General features: G+C 35.9%; 1 protein-coding gene across 7 annotated transcripts in view; it reads right to left on the bottom strand.

Annotated features, from left to right (window-relative positions):
* ANO5 (anoctamin 5) overlaps positions 1-24761 on the bottom strand; it is a 99798-nt gene that overhangs the window by 44781 nt on the left and 30256 nt on the right. For 4 of the 7 annotated variants that reach the window (XM_036861223.1, XM_036861224.1, XM_036861225.1 and 1 more), the window contains exons 4-8: positions 23896-23937; positions 21138-21251; positions 15683-15751; positions 13992-14276; positions 712-825 (exon numbers count right to left, since the gene is read on the bottom strand). In XM_036861223.1, the coding sequence (XP_036717118.1) occupies positions 712-825; positions 13992-14276; positions 15683-15751; positions 21138-21251; positions 23896-23937 (624 nt within the window). The remainder of the gene's footprint in view (positions 1-711; positions 826-13991; positions 14277-15682; positions 15752-21137; positions 21252-23895; positions 23938-24761) is intronic. The other 3 variants (XM_036861228.1, XM_036861230.1, XM_036861229.1) reach the window with 1 other exon arrangement.

Below are 24761 nucleotides of genomic sequence, written 5' to 3'. Positions count from 1 at the left end.
AAACTAGGCTATCTCGGTTGACAAGCCAAATTTTAGGTTTGGTTGAATGGGTGCACCTTATAAAATGTCACTTCTTTGTTGAACTCAATACTTTTGTACATGATCCGCCAGCCTCAATCCTACTCCAGAATCTCGGTTGTTTGTCTGAATCTTTCTTATGGACTGAAGTCTTTAGCTTGTTTTGAAGTTGTACTTATGCTTTATTTCCCAGAAATTCCTAGTCTGTGAGCTTGGATTCATGGTTGTGTTCCAGTAATACCTAACAGAATGCTTTACATGTAATTAAAACCAATTATACATTTGATGAATGAATACATGAATGCATGCAATTTAAGCCCTTCACAACTTAAAAACTTTATAAATAAGAAAAGATTTGATGGATAGAAATTTCCAAAAGTTATGTTCTAAAATGTTGTTTTAATATAACTGCTATTTTCAATATGGGTTCTAAAGAAAATTCATGTGCAAATGTAATAATTTTTAAATGAATTTCCACTGAAATCTCAACGTAGAGAGGTATTAACTATGTGTTTCAGCATAGTTCTCAGCTTGGACCTAGGAAGTCTGTGGGGATTTTCCCAACATGAGCGAGATTAAGCAACCTGTCATAAAACAGGAAGCAAATGGAAGATTCCTTCTCCCAACAAGGCAGCCTCTGAATGTGGGAAAGGGAAAACGGGCTCAGTATTTCAAGACCAAGCACATACTTACATCATGGAGTGGAAAGGCAGATGAATAAGTGTGAGAATTTAGCAGTCTTTCAATCCCAAACCTTTTCTTCCCATCCTCTATGCCAAAAGGACACCGTGAGAGAATATAATAAACCTATAAGGTAAGCATAAAGAACGACACATTTCAGAACTTTATGCTTTCTATATTTTTTTCAAGTCACAATTTAATAGAGTCTACTTTGCCTCAATACAGGCTCTGATTATGGAAGGAACCTTCCCCTTATTGTTTGGGGGAAGACGTAGAGGATGGGGTTGTATGGAGTCACAGGTATTTCACCTCCTGGGTATGAGAGCTCGTTATTCCCTTGGAGAGAGGGGGAATGGGTCATATAAGTTTTTTTTCTTCTCCTGTCCCAAGCTCCTCTGGGAGTCCTTTGTACCAGAATTCATACTATAATCAGGGTTTCAACTTAGAGTCTAATACCACTGCTACTAACAGTTCAGGTAGGATAAAGTGGAGTAGAATTGACACTTGGCCAAGCTGTCTTGAATACTTTTCATTAATTACTCTGATGTTTTGAATAGGGCCTTTTCTTGATATCAGAATTTATTAACTCAAGGTTATCACACCTCTGCAACTACTTTGCAATCATTTACATATTTTTATCAGTTTTTTTCGCTATATAATTTGGGCTTTGTGTCCTCTGCTTTTGTATATTTGTCAATTCAATCTCATCTGTTTTTTGTCTTGCAGGAACTTTCCAGTATTTCTGCTTTTCTGACTGCTGAATTTGGCCATTTTAGCACTGTACTTTTTTTTTTCTATTTTTTTTTAATCTCAAAAAAAAAGTTTATTTCTAAGGCAGGAGAGAATAGAGGTTAAAACAATCTTCCCAAGCTGACCATAACTCTTTTTTTTTTTTTTTTACTTTTTTGGTTCCATAAACTTTATTTTCTTTTTTTTTTTTAACATCTTTATTGGAGTATAATTGCCCCACAATGTTGTGTTAGTTTCTGCTGTATAACAAAGTGAGTCAGCCATACGTACACATATATCCCCATATCCCTTCCCTCTTGCGTCTCCCTCCCACCCTCCCTATCCCACCCCTCTAGCTGGTCACAAAGCACTGAGCTGATCTCCTTGTGTCATACGGCTGCTTCCCACTAGCTATCTAGTCTACATTTGTATATATGTAAATGCCACTCTCTCACTTCTTCTCAGCTTACCCTTCCCCAACCCCGTGTCCTCAAGTCCACTCTCTATGTCCGTGTCTTTATTCCTGTCCTGCCCCTAGGTTCCTCAGAACCATTTTTTTTTTGTTTAGATTCCATATATATGTGTTAGCATATGGTATTTGTTTTTCTTTCTGACTTACTTCACTCTGTATGACAGACTCTAGGTCCATCCACCTCACTACAAATAACTCAATTTCGTTTCTCTTTATGGCTGAGTAATATTCCATTGTATATATGTGCCACATTTCTTTATCCATTCATCTGTCGATGGACACTTAGGTTGCTTCCATGTCCTGGCTATTGTAAATAGTGCTGCAATGAACATTGTGGTACATGTCTCTTTTTGAATTATGGTTTGCTCAGGGTATATGCCCAGTAGTGGGATTGCTGGGTCGTATGGTAGTTCTATTTTTAGTTTTTTAAGGAACCTCCATACTCTTCTCCTCAGTGGCTGTATCAATTTACATTCCCACCAACAGTGCAAGAGGGTTCCCTTTTCTCCACAGCCTCTCCAGCATTCGTTGTTTCTAGATTTTTTGATGATGGCCATTTTGACCCGTGTGAGGTAATACCTCATTGTGGTTTTAATTTGCACTCCTCTAGTGATTAGTGATGTTGAGCATCCTTTCATGTGTTTGTTGGCAATCTGCATATTTTCTTTGGAGAAATGTCTACTTAGGTCTTCTGCCATTTTTAGATTGTGTTGTTTGCTTTTTTGATATTGAGCTGCATGAGCTGTTTGTATATTTTGGAGATTAATCCTTTGTCAGTTGCTTCGTTAGCAATTATTTTCTCCCATTCTGAGGGTTGTCTTTTCGTCTTGTTTATGGTTTGCTTTGCTGTGCAAAACCTTTTAAGTTTCATTAGGTCCCATTCGTTTATTTTTGTTTTTATTTCCATTTCTCTAGAAGGTGGGTTCAAAAGGATCTTGCTGTGATTTATGTCATAGAGTGTTCTGCCTATGTTTTCCTGTGAGAGTTTTATAGTGTCTGGCCTTACATTTAGGTCTTTAATCCATTTTGAGTTTATTTTTGTGTATGGTGTTAGGGAGTGTTCTAATTTCATTCTTTTACATGTAGTTGTCCAGTTTTCCCAGCACCACTTATTGAAGAGGCTGTCTTTTCTCCATTGTATATTCTTACCTCCTTTATCAAAGATAAGGTGACCATATGTGTGTGAGTTCATCTCTGGGCTTTCTATCCTGTTCCATTGATCTATATTTCTGTTTTTGTGCCAGTACCATACTGTCTTGATTACTGTAGCTTTGTAGTATAGTCTGAAGTCCAGGAGCCTGATTCATCCAGCTCTGTTTTTCTTTCTGAACATTGCTTTAGCTATTCGGGGTCTTTTGTGTTTCCATACAAATTGTGAAATTTTTTGTTATAGTTCTGTGAAAAATGAAATTGGTAGTTTGATAGGGATTGCACTGAATCTGCAGGTTGCTTTGGGTAGTAGAATCATTTTCACAATGTTGATTCTTCCAATCAAAGAACATGGTATATCTCTCCATCTGTTTGTATCATCTTTAATATCTTTCATCAGTGTCTTATAGTTTCCTGCATACAGGTCTCTTGTCTCCTTAGGTAGGTTTAGTCCCAGGTATTTTATTCTTTTTGTTGCAATGGTAAATGGCAGCATTTCCTTAATTTCTCTTACAGATTTTTCTTCATTAGTGTATAGGAATGCAAGAGATTTCTGTGCATTAATTGTGTATCCTGCTACTTTACAAAATTCACTGATTAGCTCTAGTGGTTTTCTGGTAGCATCTTTAGGATTCGGTATATATAGTATCATGTCATCTGCAAACAGTGACATTTTAACTACTTCTTTTCTGACTTGAATTCCTTTTACTTCTTTTTCTTCTCTGACTGCTGTGGCTAAAACTTCCAAAACTATGTTGAATAATAGTGGTGAGAGTGGGCAACCTTGTCTTGTTCCTGATCTTAGTGGAAATGGTTTCAATTTTTCACCATTGAGAGCAATGTTGGCTGTGGGTTTGTCATATATGGCCTTTATTATGTTGAGGTAAGTTCCCTCTATGCCTACTTTCTGGAGAATTTTTATCATAAATGGGTGTTGAATCTTGTTGAAAAGTTTTCTGCATCTCTTGAGATTATCATATGGCTTTTATCCTTCAGTTGGTTAATATGGTGTATCACTTTGATTGATTTGCATATATTGAAGAATTCTTGCATTCCTGGGATAAACCCCACTTGATCATGGTGTATGATCCTTATAATGTGCTGTTGCATTCTGTTTGCTAGTATTTTGTTGAGGATTTTTGCATTTATATTCATCAGGGATATTGGCCTGTAGCTTTCTTTTTTTGTGACATCTTTGTCTGATTTTGGTATCAGGGTGATGGTGGCCTCACAGAATGAGTTTGGGAGTGTTCTTCCCTCTGCTATATTTTGGAAGAGTTTGAGAAGGACAGGTGTTAGCTCTTCTCTAAATGTTTGATAGAATTCGCCTGTGAAGCCATCTGGTCCTGGGCTTTTGTTTGTTGGAAGATTTTTAATCACAGTTTCAATTTCAGTGCTTGTGATTGGTCTGTTCATATTTTCTATTTCTTCCTGGTTCAGTCTCAGAAGGTTGTGCTTTTCTAAGAATTTGTCCATTTCTTCCAGGTTGTCCATTTTATTGGCATAGAGTTGCTTGTAGTAATCTCTCAGGATCCTTTGTATTTCTGCAGTGTCGGTTGTTACGTCTCCTTTTCCATTTCTAATTCTATTGATTTGAGTCTTCTCCATTTTTTTCTTGATGAGTCTGGCTAATGGTTTATCAATTTTGTTTATCTTCTCAAAGAACCAGCTTTTAGTTTTATTGATCTTTGCTATTGTTTCCTTTATTTCTTTTTCATTTATTTCTGATCTGATCTTTATGATTTCTTTCCATCTGCTAACTTTGGAGGTTTTTTGGTTCTTCTTTCTCTAATTGCTTTAGATGTAAGGTTAGGTTGTTTATTTGAGATGTTTCTTGTCTCTTGAGGTAGTATTGTATTGCTATAAACTTTCCTCTTAGAACTGCTTTTGCTGCATCCCATAAGTTTTGGGTTGTCGTGTCATCTTTTCATTGTCATTTGTTTCTAGGTATTTTTTGATTTCCTCTTTGATTTCTTCAGTGATCTCTTGGTTATTTAGTAGCGTATTCTTTAGCCTCTATGTGTTTGTATTTTTTACAGTTTTTTTCCTGTAATTGATATCTAGTCTCATAGCATTGTGGTCAGAAAAGATACTTGATACAATTTCAGTTTTCTTAAATTTACCAAGGCTTGATTTGTGACCCAAGATATGACCTCTCCTGGAGAATGTTCCATGAGCACTTGTGAAGTAAGTGTATTCTGTTGTTTTTGGATGGAATGTCCTATAAATATCAACTAAGTCCATATTGTTTAATGTGTCATTTAAAGTTTGTGTTTCCTTATTTATTTTCATTTTGGATGATCTGTCCATTGGTGAAAGTGGGGTGTTAAAGCCCCCTACTATGATTGTGTTACTGTCGATTTCCCCTTTTATGGCTGTTAGCACTTGCCTTATGTACTGAGGTGCTCCTACGTCAGGTGCATAAATATTTACAATTGTTATATCTTCTTCTTGGATTGGTCCTTTGATCCTTATGTAGTGTCCTTCTTTGTCTCTTGTAATAGTCTTTATCTTAAAGTCAATTTTGTCTGATATGAGAATTGCTACTGCAGCTTTCTTATGATTTCCATTTGCATGGAATATCTTTTTCTATCCCCTCACTTTCAGTATGTATGTGTCCCTAGGTCTGAAGTGAGTCTCTTGTAGACAGCATATATATGGGTCTTGCTTTTATATCCATTCAGCCAGTCTATGTCTTTTGGCTGGAGCATTTAATCCATTTACATTTAAGATAATTATCAATATGCATGTTCCTATTACCATTTTCTTAAATGTTTTGGGTTTGTTATTGTAGGTCTTTTCCTTGTCCTGTGTTTCCTGCCTAGAGAAGTTCCTTTAGCATTTGTTGTAAAGCTGGTTTGGTGTTGTTGAATTCTCTTAGCTTTTGCTTGTCTGTAAAGGTTTTAATTTCTCCTTCGAATCTGAATGAGATCCTTGCTGGGTAGAGTAATCTTGGTTGTAGGTTTTTCCCTTTCATCACTTTAATTATGTCCTGCCACTCCCTTCTGGCTTGCAGAGTTTCTGCTGAAAGATCAGCTGTTAACCTTACGGGGATTCCCTTGTATGTTATTTGCTGCTTTTCCCTTGCTGCTTTTAATATTTTTTCTTTGTACTTAATTTTTGATAGTTTGATTAATATGTGTCTTGGTGTGTTTCTCCTTGGCGTTATCCTGTATGGGACTCTCTGAGCTTCCTGGACTTGATTGACTATTTCCTTTCCCATATTAGAGAAGTTTTCAACTATAACCTCTTCAAATATTTTCTCAGTCCCTTTCTTTTTCTCTTCTTCTGGGACCTCTATAATTCGAATGTTGGTCTGTTTAATGTTGTCCCAGAGGTCTCTGAGACTGTCCTCAATTCTTTTCATTCTTTTTTCTTTATTCTGCTCTGCAGTAGTTATTTCCACTATTTTATATTCCAGGTCACTTATCCATTCTTCTGCCTCAGTTATTCTGCTATTGATTCCTTCTAGAGAATTTTAAATTTCATTTATTGTGTTGTTCATCATTGTTTGTTTGCTCTCTAGTTCTTCTAGGTCCTTGTCAAACGTTTCTTGTATTTCTCCATTCTATTTCCAAGATTTTGGATCATCTTTACTATCATTACTCTGAATTCTTTTTCAGGTAGACTGCCTATTTCCTCTTCATTTGTTTGGTTTGATAGGTTTTTATCTTGCTCCTTCATCTGCTGTGTGTTTCTCTGTCTTCTCATTTTACTTAACTTACTGTGTTTGGGGTCTCCTTTTTGCAGGCTGCAGGTTTGTAGTTCCCATTATTTTTGGTGTCTGCCCAGAGGGGACTGGTGCACGTGTTCTGGCGGATGAGGCTGGATCTTGTCTTTGCGGTGGGCAGAACTGCATCCAGTGGTGTGTTTTGGGGTGTCTGTGAACTTATTATGATTTTAGGCAGCCTCTCTGCATATGGGTTGGGTTGTGTTCCTGTCTTGCTAGTTGTTTGGCATGGGATGTCCAGCACTGGAGCTTGCTGGTTATTGAGTGGAGCTAGGTCTTAGCGTTGAAACGGAGATCTCTGGGAGATCTCTCGCCGATTGATATTATGAGGTCTCTGGTGGTCCAATGTCCTGCACTCGGCTCTCCCACCTCAGAGTCTCAGGCCTGACACCCGGCCAGAGTACCAAGACCCTGTCAGCCACACGGCCAGGTACATGGAGAGTTTCTTGCCTTTTGGGAAGTCTGAGGTCTTCTGCCAGTGTTCAGTAGGTGTTCTGTAGGAGCTGTTCCACATGTAGATGTGTTTGATGTATTTGTGGGGAGGAAGGTGATCTCCATATCTTACTCCTCCACCATCTTGAAGGTCCTTCTTCTTAGCACTGTTTTAGATATACTTCTCTTCACCTCCCCTTTTAAATATTTTATTGTTTAAGGAATTGTTGATTGCAATGTTTGTCACCCTTGACAAACATTAGATAATCATCATTATCTAATCTGGTTATTCATTTTAAGGGCAGTTTAATATTATGTTTTCGTAAGTAAATGATAATTTATGCAAAGTCGTTTTAATTTTATAAATAATGTGATAAATATTAACTATTTTACATACTTTGGATTATTTCCCTAGGAAAGATTCACCAAAAAGATTCTCCAAAAAGAACTCTGTACTGGGGAGCTAACAAAGTGGAAAATTTTACTCTTCCAGATATTAAGACTTATTATAAAGCTATGGTAATAAATACAGCATGGTGTTGTTAAACAAAAACAAATCCAAACTTAGGAAAGATTTTAACGATTACTGCAAGAGGATGAAGGGGACTGTTGCAATAGAGAGATCTGGGAACATCTGAAAAGCCAAGCATAAAATGACTTCTTTTATAGGGAGAAGTAAGCCAAGTTCAGGAAGTGTCTTTCTTTGTGTTAAGGAAGGGTTAGTTTACATGCCAACATTGGCTAAGGTTGAGGGTGCATCAAAGTTTAGGGTAGGGGCTTCCTTGGTGGCACAGTGGTTGAGAATCCACCTGCCAATGCAGGGGACACGGGTTCGAGCCCTGGTCTGGGAAGATCCCACATGCTGCAGAGCAACTGGGCCCGTGAGCCACAACTACTGAGCCTGCGCATCTGGAGCCTGTGCTCCGCAACAAGAGAGGCCGCAACAGTGAGAGGCCCGCACACTGCGATGAAGAGTGGCCCCCGCTTGCCGCAACTAGAGAAAGCCCTCGCACAGAAACGAGGACCCAACACAGCCAAAAATAAATAAATTAATTAATGAAAAAAAAAAAATTTAGGGTCTTTGGGGGAAGTAAGTTCAACTGAATTTTGGTTAATTTACCTAACAGTCCTTTGTTTCAAGGGATCAATGAGGATACATAGTTCAGCTAACCATTTATGAAACGAAGAATGGGAATGTGTCTAACCTGTGTCTCACCTTTATTACCATAAAGTAATAACAAAAGGAAGAAACTGTAAGGGTAAGTATAGATCTAAAATACTACTCAGCCACAAAAAAAGAAGTCAATTTTGCCATTCACAACAACATGGATGGACCTGGGGGGTACTATTCTTAGTGAAATAAGTCAGAGAAAGACAATTACTGTAAGTTATCACTTACAGTAGAATGCGATATGTAGAAACTAAAAAATAAAATAAATGAATGAATATAACAAAACAGAAACAGATTCACAAAGACAGAGAAGAAACTAGTGGTTACCAGGGCGGAGAGGGATGGAGGGAGGGGTGAGATAGGGATAGGGAATAAGAGGTACAAACTACTATGAATAAAATAAATAGGATACATGGATATATTGTACAGCACAGGGAATATAGCCAGTATTTTATAACTTTAAATGGAGTATAATCTGCAAAATTATTGAATCACTATGTTGTACAAAAAAAAAAAAAATAATGCCTAGTACATAGTAAGTGCTATTTAAGTGTTTGCTATTATTAACAGTAAGAGTATTTTTAGGAATCTCAAAATTATTTTACATATTTGCAGGGTCACTGGATTAAGTATATACTTGCAAATATGATTACTTTAAGAAGAATACAAATTTGGATACATGAGTTTGGTACATGTTAAAATATATCAATAAGAAAGAAAGAAAGAGAGAGGGAGAGAGAGAGAAAGAAAGAGGGAGAGAGAAAGAGGGAGCGAGGGAGGGAGGGAGGAAGGAAGGAAGGAAGGAAGGAAGGAAGGAAGGAAGGAAGGAAGGAAGGGAGAAAGAGAGAGAAAGAAGAAAGAGAGTAAAGAAGATGGAGGGACGGAGGAAGGAAGGAAAGAACTGAAATTTCCCTGGTGCCAAATCTTAGAGCATTTCCTTTAGAGAACTTGTAATTATAAATTCTTTTTCTATTCTCTTTGAGATGTATGTAATATTTTTAAAAGCTAAATAAGCCTCTTGCCAGTTTCATAACTCAGGAGTGTTTTTCTTCAGTTTATGAGGGACCATCTCTTTTAAATGTAAACATCAAGAAAGATAACATCCCTGTTTCTTTGGCTCTATGGGAGTGTAGTCTAGGTACCTGGTTCCAAGTTGTAACTACCTGCTCCACATAGATATATGAGAGGTTTTAATTTTTATTATTATTATTATTTGGGATAGAGACAACTAATACTGATGAACACTTCAATTAGCAGATGAATTTAGAATAAATTATGTGGCAAACAGTGCTGTCAAGTCAAACAGGGGGGTTTAATCTATGAATATTCTTTAAGTCATATAGGGAAGGGTGGTTCTTTGCAGTAAGTGGTTTTACAGAACAAGAAGAGTGGGAGATTTCTTTAAATTGTCCCGATTTTCCAGGAACAGAACTCAGGCAAAGTTCAACACTGTCAGTATGGATACAAAAACGGACACAGATCAAAGCAACAGAATCAAACCCAGAAGTAGATCTATGAGTATCTAGACACGTGAGTTACGACAAAGAGGGAACTGTAAAACAATATGAAAAGTTGAATGTTTTCAGTAATTGGTGTAAGTCAAATGACTATACATATGAGGGAGAAAAGGCTCTATTTTGCACCATGAACAAAAATTAATTCCAAGTGGACAGTAGTTCTCAATGTGAAAAGTAAAATAATACAACTTCTAGAATACAGGAAATAACTTCATGATCTTGGTGGCAGTTAAAGGTTAAAAGCTTTATCATAAAGTAAAGGCTTGAGAAAGTAGACTACAGTTGACCCTTGAACAACGTTGGGGTAGGGGCACTGACCCTTTGGGCAGCCAAAAATATGAGTATAATATATAGTTTGCCTTCTGTACACAAGGTCCCTCCATATCTGCGGTTCCACATCTAAGAATTCAACCAACCATGGATCATGTAGTAGTGTAGTATTTACTATTGAAAAAAATCCATGTATAAGTGGACCCTTGAATTTCAAACCCATGTTGTTCAAGAGTCAAGTGTGCATTAAAATTAAAAACATCTATTTATGAAAAGAAACCATAAAAAGGATGAAAAAGGAAGCACAAAGTAAGAAAATATCAGTAAAATATATAATGAATAAAGGGTTCAAATAAAGAATATATAAACTGTTCCTACAAATCAACAAGGGAAGACCTAACTGAAAAACAAAATCAAGAGACATTAGCAGGGACTTAACAAAAGTGCATATCTAAATGCCCAATAAACATAAACAACGAGATCAATCTCATTTGAGATTGCAAATTAAACCATAATGATACATACACAAATAAGTTTCCATAGAAAGTAATGAAAATTAATGAATAAAAGCTCATACAATTAACCAACCATAGCTAACTTAACCAACCAAATAAATGTTGAGCCAAAGAAGCCAGACTCAAAAGAATACATACCGTATGACTCCATATTTTATAAAGTTTAAAAACAGACTACGCTAATCTCTGCTGTTACAAGTGAGATTGTACCTCTGCTGAGAGGGACAGGAATAGTGACTGGAAGGAGGCACTAGGGCTTCTGGAGGGTTAGGAAAGTTTTCTCTTTTGATCTGGGTGGTGGTTACATAGCTGTGTTCATTTTGTGATTGAATTCAAAGAGCGGTGCACACTTGTGGGCCTATCTCTATGTATGTTATGCTACAGTTTAAAAAGAAAGAAAAAGAAAGATTGGTACTCTTTAGTGTTGAGAAAGATATGTGGAAAACAGCATTCTCCTATGTTGTTAATAGGACTCTAAATTAGTACATAATTTTGTAAAGGGTGATAGTGTAACACATATACATTTTTAAATGTGCATGCTCTTAGATCCAGAAACTTTCTATGTGGTATCTATTTTGCAGAAAAATTTACATATATGCCGAAATATGTAGTAAACAGCAGAAATGTTTGCAACATCAGAAAAATTGGAAACAAACTCAAAAACTGTCAGAAGTGAAAATGTTTTATAAAATTATGTTACATCTATAAATTAGATATTAGAAATATATATCATGAGCCTAAGATGTCATGATGATTGTGAAGATGCTTTGTAAAGTATGAAATTCTGTACCAATGTAAGATGCTCTTGTAATACTGTACATTTGTACATACGTGAACTACAGTATTCTGGATGAAGACAGAAAGGAATGGTAGGGCTTCCCTGGTGGCGCAGTGGTTGAGAATCTGCCTGCCAGTGCAGAGGACACGGGTTCGAGCCCTGGTCTGGGAAGATCCCACATGCCGCGGAGCAACTAGGCCCGTGAGCCACAACTACTGAGCCTGCGTGTCTGGAGCCTGTGCTCCGCAACAACAGAGGCCGCGATAGTGAGAGGCCCGCGCATCGCGATGAAGAGTGGCCCCCGCTTGCCGCAACTAGAGAAAGCCCTCACACAGAAACGAAGACCCAACACAGCCAAAAAAAAATAAATAATAAATAAATAAAAATGCTTTGCTGAAACCCTTCAGGGAGTTTGGGGTTTAAAAAAAAAAAAAAAAAAAAGAAAGGAAGGGTATTTTCTACATCAATCTTCCAAATAATTTCCTGAACAGAGCAAGAACAGTACTGCTCCACTATGAAGGAGAGGAAATTGTTGTGGGTTTTTTTTTTGAATTTTTGAATTTTATTTTATTTATTTTTTATATAGCAGGTTCTTATTAGTTATCTATTTTATACATATTAGTGTATATATGTCATTCCCAATCTCCCAATTCATCCCAACTGTTGAGTTTTAATGCTGAATTAACCTAAGACATTGGCACTCTTTACAAAGAACAAGTAAAGATAAATGAGTACTGACATTTCTATATTTGAGCAAGTTGCTAAGTTGTTCCTACAGGTTCACTGGCCTTTTGTTAGCAACTTTTTAATGCAACAAGTATATCTGAAGGATTTACGGTTTGCAGAGTGCTTCATGTACATTCTTTCATTTGATCTTCCGAAAAATGCCAGTCTACCATTCTCTCTGTTTTAAGAGGTTATCTTGTTTAGACAGTAGAGCTATTAACTGAAACCAGGCCTTCTGATTCCATGCCGTGTGCTCAACATTCCCTTAAAGTTGCCTCTTATATTTGTTGTTCCTGCTGCTACTTTTTAATCCAGGTAGGAAAAGGAAGGAAATTTTTAGTCTGTGGATTTGCAATTTTTATGTAAATTCTAGGCACTACATTTTGTTTAATATTCCTGTCAGTGAATTTTTTAAAAAAAATATAACTAGGGCCTAGAAAAATGATTATTTCAAAATCCTTCTTAGACACTTAAGAGTGCTGAACCTAAAGGGAATGAAGTCTCTCATTCTTCAGGGAAAGAGAGTAAGTAGTCTCAAGGGGAAGGGTCTTGTGATTGTTAGGACCCTGGTAACTTCATTAATAGGTAACAGATACATGCAGTAAGAGCAACAAAGAACCTGAATTTTTTTTCCTATGAAGTCAGATCAATAATAATATCTCACACTTATTGAACCCTTAGTATGTTCCAGAAACTATTCAAAGTCATGCATACCTTAACTCATTGAATTCTCGGGGTAACTTATGAGGTGGCTAATACTCCTATCTTAACAGGAAGAGACAGTGGCACAGAAACTGTGATTAGGAGAGAGGTTATCAATGGGAAATTTCAAGACCCTAGGACTACAAATGGAGAGGAAATATTATTATTCAAAAGACTGAAAACAAAAATTAAAACAAAAATTTAAAAAAAAGAAAGATTGAAAACAGTTTTAAACGAAAGGAAAAAGTTCAGATGTTTCTCAAATGCTATCTATTGTGAACAAAGTAATATGGCACCTGCCATTTCAGTAAACAAGGAATGTTGCCTGCCACCAAGCCATCAGCCACTGTAGCCTCCCCACAACAGGGGATTCAGGATGGAGAAAAACAGGATACACGTCCTACGTAGTTAAGAGGCATATCAAAGGAATAATTTCAATGAGCCCAGACGCTTGCATCTTCCCATGCGTAGAAAAGCACTAAAATCATTAACTTGAGATATCTGGTTTTTGTGATTAGCAGTAATCTTTCAATGTCCCACTATATGTATTTTTTCCAGCAACAAGTCCTATATATCCTGGCTCCTCCCTTACCTGTTATAACAGTTCCTCAGAGTTCGCAGTAATGTCCTTGAATAAAATATAATTCTCAACTTTTAGGTTGTGCATTTTTTTCAGTCAACACCATATACAAAGAAATTAAAACATTCCATTTCCAGTTGGAATGACCAATATTCCTTCTGCTATGCACTGAATTTATAAAACCAAACTATAAGTTTATAAAACCATTTTACAAAAATGTTACAAAACCAAAGTCCTCTGGCTCTCAATTAAGTGATTTCCCCAATATTGCACGAGGTCTCTCTTTGCTGTGGCCACACTGTCAACCACTCATTTTTAAACGACAGCTGGAGAAGTAGGGAGGTTAACAGGGTTAAGCGGTCCAAGTAGCCTTTCAAACCTGCCCAATACCACCGAACACTTATCGAAATTTACACAGAAACACCTTATAGACATAGTATCGCACACACACACATATAAAAGCACACACAGGCACACATCCCTTACTCCAAGGGATGTGCCCAAAGGTCTTCTCTACCTACAATTCTGTTTCTTGATGAGGATGGAAAGAAGCTTGACTCATCTTCAATGAGGAAGAGCTCCTGCCGATGTCTGGTGAATTGGGCAGTGAAATATTCAGCATGAGGATGCTTCACATTCCTTGGGAGCTTCAGAGGCCCAAGCATACAGCTAAAAGGGATTTTGTCAGCTCGAGGAATATCACTCTCCTTAATAGGCATTTTGATTCCCAACACTTCAGCGTAAGTAACTAATACCTCCCAAGGGGCATGGATCTTGACAAAATAAGTTTTCCCATCTTCGGAGTTCTGTATAAAATGGAGGCAAAATAAAAGAAAGATTACTGAGTTGATTAAAGAAAGAAAATTTTACAAAATCTCAAATTAAAGACATCAAGTATTCTCAATTTATTAAAAAATTTCAGCAAAACTTTGCAAATGCTCAAAACAGTTATACATATTATATTTACATATATATATGTGTATACTATATGTGTGTGTGTGTGTGTGTATGAGAGAGAGAGAGACATAGAGACAGAAAGAGACAAAGAATATTTTAAAAAATATATTTCAGGGTCAATGTACACTAGTCTGAAGTCCATAGAAACACATGTGGTTCTGGGAAATCTCTCAAGTTTTTAGCAACTAGCTATAAGCTTAGAACTGTGTTTAGGGTATATGAGAAATACATACAAAGTATAAGATATACTCCCTCTTCTTACCCAGTTTTGATGTATCACCTACACCTAAAGGAGGAACTTTAGGTAATAAGGGTTCATTACACAGGAGAATAATTAAGTTACAGATAGAATATGTGGTATAATTCATATTTACTAGTTCGGTAAAAAACAGGGATAAATAAGAAGTAGAGACTATTAATTAAGAAGTAGAGAGTATTAGAGTTTCATGGACAGGGTGGGATCTGAAATAGGTCTTTAAAAGTAATTTTGAAGGAAATTCTAGAAAACCAGTAAATGGTAGGAGGTTAAAAAAAAAACCAAAAACTTGGCATATTCATGAGCACAAAAAGTGTCTTGGCTTAACTAGAAGGTTGTGTTGCAAGATAGCCAGGTTAACTAGTTAGGGTGCTAGATTATAGGCTGCCTTCAAAATGACACAGATATGAAACAAAAACCATGTCTTTACTTTCTCTGGATCCTGACTAGAACTATTTATGCCTATTTTTTTTTTTTTTTTTTTAAATCTTTTATTTATTTATTTAGGCTGTGTTGGGTCTTCGTTTCTGTGCGAGGGCTTTCTCTAGTTGTGGCGAGCGGGGGCCACTCTTCATCGCGGTGCGCGGGCCTCTCACTATCGCGGCCTCTCTTGTTGTGGAGCACAGGCTCCCGACGCGCAGGCTCAGTAGTTGTGGCTCACGGGCCTAGTTGCTCCGCGGCATGTGGGATCTTCCCAGACCAGGGCTCGAACCCGTGTTTCCTGCATTAGCAGGCAGATTCTCAACCACTGCGCCGCCAGGGAAGCCCCCCAATGCCTATTTTTAAAGTGTTCCACTCATCCCTTATCATCTCAAATTCAGAGCACCGACCTACTTATTTACCTGGAAGACCACAGGTCCTACCATCCCCAGTTACATGTCAGTAGCCAAAAAAGCTATTGTTTTACTCCCAAACACAAAGTCTAGCCAGTCAAAGGTCAGAGGAGAAAACAAAACTTAAAAAACCAAGACTCTGATATAGATTAACAATTACATTTACCATTTTATCTTCAATTTCCAACTCAAGACCTGTTTTTCTGAGATTTTGTTCAAACTCTTTTCTTCTTTCCTATGGAAAAACAAATTAGTAGAATTATGTAAAACCCTTTTATTTGCCCAGCGATAAACAGACTTGTTACACAATGACTGTGCCTCCAGATGGTCCCTTGGTTGTATGTAAAAGTACTCTATGTATTACCCCCATCTGAGTGCCATGGCCTGCTTTTCACCTATATTATGAATCACAGTATAACTATAAAAATCCAATATATCTAGGAATAATCTCCAGGAAATATGCAGGACCTCTATCTGAAAAAAATGCAGAAAACTTTACTAATTAACATAAAAAATTTGATAAACAGAGAGACATATTATACTCCTAGTCAGGAAGATTCAGTACTACAAAGATATCAGTATTCTTCAAATAAAGGACATATTTAATGCAATTTTAAGCCGAAATATCATCATGACTTTTTAATCATGAAGAATAATTTCACTTAGAAAAAGTAAAATTAAATTTAATTCAATTAAATGCAAATAATCATTTACTGTGGGCTTTAAAACAATTATTAATTGTCAAAAAATCTTTTGGCTTTATGATTTAAGTGTGAAAAAATTGTAACAGTGATTTAAGTATAATTCAAGTATGATTTAACTCTTATGTAAGTGTGAAAAACTGTAAATGTGACTTAAATGTAAAAAATTATGATTTAAGTGTGAAAAATAGTAACTGAAATTTTAAAAGGTTTCACTAGGATATTACAGGACACATCTTCAAATGGATATGTCCACCTTGAGAGATCTTCAAACTTTACAAGGAATAAAATATAATTTTAATGGGTTCTTTTTCTCCATTTCCAAAGTTTACTACATGTGAGAATATGTCTATGAATAATTCTCACTCTCTGATACCCTTTCACAATTGCCCTTCTCCTAGGTTACCAAAGAAAAGGCAGGCTGTGAACATCCAGGAAAACAAAAACAAAACAAAACAACAAGGGGCAGAGAGGGACATTCAAAATATTGTTATCAGTATTAAAAAAAGTAAATCTTCTCACTGTAGTAACAAATGCTTTTTGCAAGTCATGTGGACACCAATTCTCTGAGTTCAGTAAAACTGAAGGCCGAGCTAAGAGGATTATTAGGCGACAGACCATTAAACATTACTTTTATGATAAATCACTTTGTAATTTGGGGCTATAATTCAGGAGCTCAAAAAAGATTCAAACTGCTAAAACAGTACCTTTTCTATTCCAATCTACTTATTTATCCGAACAAGCTTAATTTATACAAACATATATAAAAATAGAATATACTTGAAGCTGAACCATCTCATTATAGGAATAATTCTCATTCATCTATGAATAAGGAAAATATTATTTTTTGGGTTTTTTTTAACATCTTTATTGGACTATAATTGCTTTACAATGGTGTGTTACTTTCTGCTTTATAACAAAGTGAATCAGCTATACATATACATCTATCCCCATATCTCCTCCCTCTTGCGTCTCCCTCCCACCCTCCCTATCCCATCCCTCTAGGTGGTCACAAAGCACCGAGCTGATCTCCCTGTGCTATGTGTCTGCTTCCCACTAGATGGCAGAGGAGTAAGATGTGGAAAATATTGTTTAAAGCCCCTGTGTTCATTTCATTAATTGATGCATTTAGGATGACCTTACTTTTGATGTTTGATAACTACCTGTCAAATATTGTAGTATATTCATGATGTTTTATCAATTATACACTTGTACAATTGTAAAACACAAAACAAAACCCTCAAAACAAAAGAAAAAGTTTAAGGCTTAGACTGTTCTGGTGAAAGGAAATAAAAACATTTCAAGGTATATACACATTTGTTGTAGCAAACTTAAGACTGAACAAACAATAAAAGACTCCCAAAGATAAAACACTTAAATTAGGAAAAAATTATGTGGAGAGAGTGGAAGGAAAATTTTAGGTGGAGAAAAATAAATGATGTAAAATTCGAAGTGTTAAAAAAGAGTTTCTTTGTTATAAAGCAGAAGCTAACACACCATTGTAAGGCAATTATACTTCAATAAAGATGTTTAAAAAAAAAAAAAAAGTTTCTTCATATAATTCATTTTTTAAAATAAATGATGGTGAGTGTCAAATTTCCATGGTATTTACCTTCTAGGGATATAGGCTAAAATCTGGACCATTTACAAAATATTATAAATTATATCCTTTGCAACTACTGAAATGTATGATAAATAATTGTAGTTGGGGAAGACTTGTAGATGAATCAGGCTTTCAGGGGAAGTCCAGGAGTTCATTTTAGACCTGCTGAGTCTGAGATTCTGTAAGACTTCCAAGTAGAGATGCAGAATAGTCACATGGGAAAGAAGTACAAACTGGAAAGGTAAACGCTGGAATTAGCACAAACATTGTTTTAAATTTTAAAACTGTGAGACAGGATGCATCACCAAAGAAATCAATGTAGGCTGAGGAAAGAAGAGGATTAAGGACTGAACCTGAGGCACTACAATAACAAGAAATCAGGGAGAAGAAAAGATTGAGAAGGTGTGGCTAGTGAAATAAGAAGAAAACTAAGAGAATGTGGAGACCTGGAAGCTTAGTGAAGAACATAACTGTAGAGAAGGGAATGGTAAGCAGTGGCAAATGCTGCTAACAGGTCAAGCAAGATGAGGGTTGAAACTTGATCATTGGATTCATTTATCTGAAGATGAGCAGAGTGGGTGACGTTAAGGCCTGATAGGAATGGGTTTAAGAGAAAACTGGGCAAAAAGGAAATTGAGAAATCGACATTAGCTGGCAGGGAAATTGAGATTAAAAGGAGGTTTTCGTGCTTGCTTTTTAATTCATTTTTAATACGGAAGAATTAACAGCACATTTATTTGTTGAAAGAAATGATCCGGTAAAGAACAACACAAAATGCAATTTTAAGAGAGAGGAAAGAATCCTAAAAGCAATATCCCTAGGTAGGTATGCAGAAAAGAGTTAATATAACAGGCTTGAAACTGCTATCCTTAGAAAGGCCTGCCTGCAAGGTTGGTTCTGGTGTCTGGGAACTTCGTTTTTGTGAGGGTTCCCACCATTCCCAGAACTACTAAGAGTGGCTCACTTTACCTCAACTGTTTGTACAAACTATGTAGTTCATACTGAACATCTGCTTTCTTCCGGGACTGCGAAATGTTGGTATGATATAGGCAGAAGGTTACAGGACCAGCCCCCAATAAGATCCTACAGTACTGAGTCTTTAATGAGCTTCCTTAGTAGACAGTACTTCCAATGTGATGTCATACATTGTTACTGGAGGAATTAACTGCATCCTGTGTGACTCCACTGGGAGAGAACTCTTATAAGCTTGCTCCTGGTTTTCTCTGGACTTTGCCCCATGCATCTTTTCCTTTCGCTGATTTTGCTTTTATTATTTCATTGCAATAAAACATAGCCATTGAGTATGGCTACATGCTGTGTCCTGTGAGTCCTTTTAGTGAGTCAGCAAACCTGGGGGTAGTCTTGTTGACTCCTAAATGGTAGGCAAGAAGAAAGGGATCCAGAACACAAGCAAATGTGTTGGCTTTAGATAGAAGGATAAATAGTTCATCTATGGTAAAAGGAAGAAAGGTAGATTATACAGGTGGAAGATGCTGGTAGATAGACAAATGTGGTAATGAAAATTAAGAATTTCTTTTCTACTTGCTTCAGTTTTCTCAGTGACTTAGAAAAGTGGTCAGCTAAGCTTGAAAATGGGGAGGATACATAGAAGGTGTGAGAGAGAAAAAGTTATAAAACAGTCACCCAGGAGAGTGGGAAACTGAATAAATTAAGGAAGTAAAGTATGACTGCCAGATAGCATTAAGGACCGAGTTGAGGTCTATCAGCACAAATATGAGATAAAACCAGTAAGTGAATTGTATGCCTGTCTTTCTGCATGGTTCTAGCATTAGCAGGTGGAGAGTTGGGTTTAACTAAAATTGTGTTTCAAAGTTAAGTACAATTGAGAGATGGGCAAGGGATTTGATGGCACATGCAATAGAGTATAATTTGATATGCGATTTAAACTGAATAAGCATAAAGAAGAGCATAAAGATAAGGAGAAGCAGTAAAAAGGTAGTTAAGATAATTGTATCTTATCTGGTCCTGGTGCAGTTGAAGGAAGAAGAGTATTTGTCAGACATATTCGAGGGATTGGTCAGACAGTTGGATACTTTGAATGAGATTATAAAGAGTTGTAGTTGTTAGTAATGACAAGTTCTAGGGGAGTGAATGGCTGAGTTAGAGACTAAGATACTTGCAAAAGGGAGTTCAAGGAACAGAGAGGCTAGGATGCCAAAATAATCATCTAGATAACCATTGAGATAATCAATACTTAAAAAGGGAGTATTTGTGGAGAGAGTGATAGTGATCCAGGAGCTAAAATTGTTGAGAAATAGAACAGAAGACCAGGGACAGATTAATGACAGCAACAATGCAGGGTAGCGATAACTCCGATGAGATTTAAAACTCAGGAGCTTCAAGGCTGAGTGAGGGAGGATAGGCTGTAATCAACAAAACGATAAAAGGAGAGCAGGCATTCATCCATCTCCAGAAAAAGTGTAAGGGAAAAACCACCACCGCTTGAGAGGTCTGCTGTGGAAGGCACCAGACCCACCCGAGAAGCTAGGCTTGAAGGGGACATTCAGAGAAGAGCTGAATATGGTGATGATAGTGAATGAATTTTAGAGGCCTGGTGGAAGAGTTTCCAGGCAAAGGGTGGAAGAAATGGACAGAAATGGCTATGTACAGGGCCTTATGGGGATAATAGCTACAGTTTTTTACTTTATGTGACATTTATTTCCTATGTAAGTATGTTAGCAAATGTGTGTTTATATGCTTACCCATATGAATTAATATATTAATTCATTATTTCAAATATCTAATATTTATTAAGCATCCATTATGCTCTAACTGCTGTTCTAAGCATTTGAGTATACAGTAATGAACAAGACAAAGTCCTTGGTTTTGTGAACTTAATTTATGGTGTTGGAGACAGTAAACAAGTAAAAAAAATGAATAAATAATGTAAGTTCAGAAAGTGATAAGGTCAGAAAGAACATAATATCAAGGCTATTCAGATAAAATGGATTAATGAAAGTTGAAATGAAAAGTAAACACAAAAGATAAATATTATATTCAGACATACACCTCAAATTCTGGAGGTCACATTTAATATCAAAGGTGAGCTATATAAAAAATATATCAGTCACTTGGGAGAAGAAAAAGAAGTCACTGTCCAAAATACCCAAAAAATAAAATTGACTTTACACATCCATTCTTAGGCTGCGTATTTTGTAGTCTTTTCACTCAGTTTCAGCTTTCAGTAACACTCTGGGGCTGCTAACTTTTACAACATAATTCAGAGGAAACATCCCTGTCAAAGTATAGAACGTGCTTCTTTTTATTATTCCCATCTCTCTTACGTAAGTACTTACTGCCTTCAGTTCAGCTTCTTTCTTTATGTCGTCAACATAGGAAAGCACAAAATCAATTTGCCTAATCCCATCTCGGAAGAAGATAGAATCTTTGCTTTGTTCATCTTTTTTAAACTGCAGGAGACATGAATGACACAACTTTAAATTACAGTTTTATTTTCAGACGGCAAAAACATGAAAGGGATTAGCTAAAATTTGGTCACTGAAATTGATTAAAATTAGCTAAAATTTGGTCACTGGTCATCTAATTTTTTTCAGTCCTGAAATGACAGATGAAGACAACCAGAGTTTTCATCAACAGAAGATCATGCTTATTTTAGAAAGTGAAATGCCATAAAGAAGTTACATATTAAACAACAAAGACTCAAGATGAAGCTAAGCATATTTACTGCATGCACACACAATAAAAATGCTACAATTATACCAAAACACAAAATGAATACATGTATACATTGATCCAAAATACATATTCAGAGAGGCTTGTTATCTTCATTAAACAACGTACCAATTAGTCCAACAAATAATTCATGGTCACACACTACTTTGGGGGTATGATTAATTATAGACCAATTAATGAATCTCACTGCAAGAACATAAACTTATGATAAATGCTTATATGTATGTTTTCATAAAATTGCTACTTTCTAATTCAACTTTTGAAGGGTTAAAATGAAATCAAGATGCAGTTAAAAATTAGAAAGCAAGTTAGCTTGCCAGCTGACTTCACTACAAGTAAACTCTCATGCAAATTTCCTTTCAACATCAACTTCCTAAGTGAGCTAAAAGCAATCCGCTGTTTAAATCTGTGTTATCAATTCTCTCAGTATAATCGTCAAACTTACAAATTCAGCTTTCACATGTGTAGTTCATTAATTCCTCCCCTTTCAAAACTGCAAAAACACTAGAGAGCTTCAGAAAGAAGAGATTTCATGTTTGACTGATTTGGCCTTCTTTATAGTTTATATATAATATGTAATAGTTAATATTTGGAATAGGCCACATATAATACCTAGACTGATGTAAATAGATGATGCAGTGCATGTCAGTGATCTCTCTAACCCTGTGATGCAAATTTATAACATAGGCAACTTTCCAACTGATTTAGCTAACCTGTGAATGGGGAACTGGGTTTTTAATTTTCATAACTGGTATTTATATTAGTTTATGAGTTTCTTTTATGGTACTCTATGCTGTTTTTCATTCAAGTCATGCCAGGCAGATCACCCATAAAAAGGATTGGTTGTAGATCAGTCAAGTAAGAATAAGACAAAAATCTCATGTTTGATCTGTGGTCTATGAACAGAATAACTGTATTTTATCTATATGAATGCATAACTGATGTGTCTCAGAAAGAACTAGCTCCCAGTGCACAGGAGGAAATGAGTGGAAAAAAGAATGAAGAAACAAAAAATATTCAGGGAGTCTAGAGATTACATATCAAAATACAGTAATTCAAATGATATGTTTGAGTTCTCTACACCCCAGTCAAAGGATACATAATCATCTCTCTTTTGCTAAAAGAAAGTGAAACAAAACAAACAAAAAAAATTCCTGAAAAAATTCAAACTGTTATCATGTTATATCTTGATTATAAATCACTAAAAAAAGGTGAACAAAACAAAAAAAATTATTTGAGCTCTTGTAAATCATCACAGTATTAGCATATCTTATGAAATTCACCAAAATTTGTGGAGCCAACTGGGGAAGGAAAAAAACTACTAATTAGATTAAATACAATCAAAGCAAAAAATTAGAGGGAAAAAACAATAATCTTTTTGCTGTAAATCTGGGACAGTCATCTTCTGTCTGGTAGAGGGTTTTTTTAAAAAGTATATATTTATAAGCGGTCATATTGTTTGAACAAGCTAAATTTAGGTCCACAGAGAGAAGTTCTGGTGATAGAAGATGTGCACATAGAAATCAACAAAAATCACACTCAAGAGTTTTTGTCTATTAGGGAACAAACAAAGTAACTAGAATATTGAATCTAATTATTTCCTGAATGTTCAGTCAAAATGGGTATATGTAATTCCCTTCTCCTGAAAGGTAGCCAAGGTAGCCTTTGGCTACCTAGAAAAACCCAAATTTCTATCATTATGTCATGCCCTAACCATAAACTGTAAAAAATTTTTTAAATACAGAGAAATCACTGGTAGCCTTGTAAATCACCATGAGGTACATGTCTTAGGACTGTTAACAAAAACTGGTTGAAGCCAACTGGGGCAGAAAAACCTGATAATTTTGTTCCATATAATTGAACACTATTAAAACACATCATTCTTTTGTTTTGCTCAAGACATGACATTAAGATCATTTTTTGCAGTGTGTGTAAGGTTTGTATTTATATTTGTATTTGTGTTTGATTTGTTCTTGGAAATGCCTGTTTATAGTGAAGCAAATATCTGGGTGGCTATTGAATGAGGTCGTTTTTCTGAGGTTTATAAACTTGGATTCTTGATGGGGATTCGTAAACTTCTGAAACTGTATGTAAACTGCATGTGTGTATATGTGTATGTGCGTGTGAGTGTATTTATGTGTGTATGTAATTACATTTTTTTAGGAAAAGTTTCCAAAGCTTGAATCAGACCCAAAAAAGATTAAGAATCACCATTCTAAAACCCCAGTTGCCTGGGGAATAGGAATCAGTGACAAAGTCCCCCAAATCAGTAGTATTCATTGCAACAAAAATGCCTCGGGCTAGCACTGCAGCACTAGCAATGCATCCAAAGCATAAGCAGCAGCATTCAGCACTGGTTACCATAAGACGCCGCCTCAGGAACAAATTGTATCGCTTTGCAGACTGTAAAGCAATCAATAGAGAGTTAGCAAATCCTGCCCAGGATTAAAGAAAAGATCCCCTGCAAAAACAGACACGCAAACAAACAAGACCCTCAATATGATCACTCATGTGAATATGCATGTGTATGTGTAATAATTAAATTGGAGGGTGGGAGAAGACAGAAGAAAAGAACAAAAAAAAATAGGAAGAAAACAATAAAAAATAAAGGAAAGAAAAAAAAAAAAGGAGACTTCAAAGTAAATTTCCCTAAATCCCTTTACAATAACTTTAAATAATACACATTTGTGGACCTGGATTAAGAAGAAAAAAAAAAAGAATAATGAAGGAAAACATGAGAATGGAAATGTAAAGTAAAATAGGTATAATAGGTATTCTGTTAAGTATGCCTATACACATCAGACAAAGAAAGCAAAATTACTACAGTTATTCTGGGACCATGTATGGTATGCAAAGTTTACCCAATAGTGTAAAATACTTCATTACTGAAAAAACACTGAAATTACCATTATCATGTACATGTGTGTGTAATTACTTTTTTTTTAGGAAGAGGTTCCAAAGCTTTAATCAGATCCAAAAAAGATTAAGAATCTTTCATTACCATTAAAATATTTCACTACCAAAATACTGAAGAAAAAAAGGAAAAGTCATTTGATTATTTAAATGCTGAGTTGTCTTCAGTCTTCAGTTACCATGACCATTATTTTTAAAATACCAAAGCAATTAATTAAAAACATCTGGGATAATCAATAATACTTGAAAGAAAACCTATGGCACAAAAAAGGCAAGTATTGTATTTTATAGTATAATGAAATGATAAATTATCT

This window comes from Balaenoptera musculus, chromosome 8, assembly GCF_009873245.2.
Source record: "Balaenoptera musculus isolate JJ_BM4_2016_0621 chromosome 8, mBalMus1.pri.v3, whole genome shotgun sequence".
Classification (NCBI taxonomy): Eukaryota; Metazoa; Chordata; class Mammalia; order Artiodactyla; family Balaenopteridae; genus Balaenoptera; species Balaenoptera musculus.
Note: the sequence above shows the minus strand (reverse complement) of the source record. Positions and strands in the feature narration are given on the sequence as shown.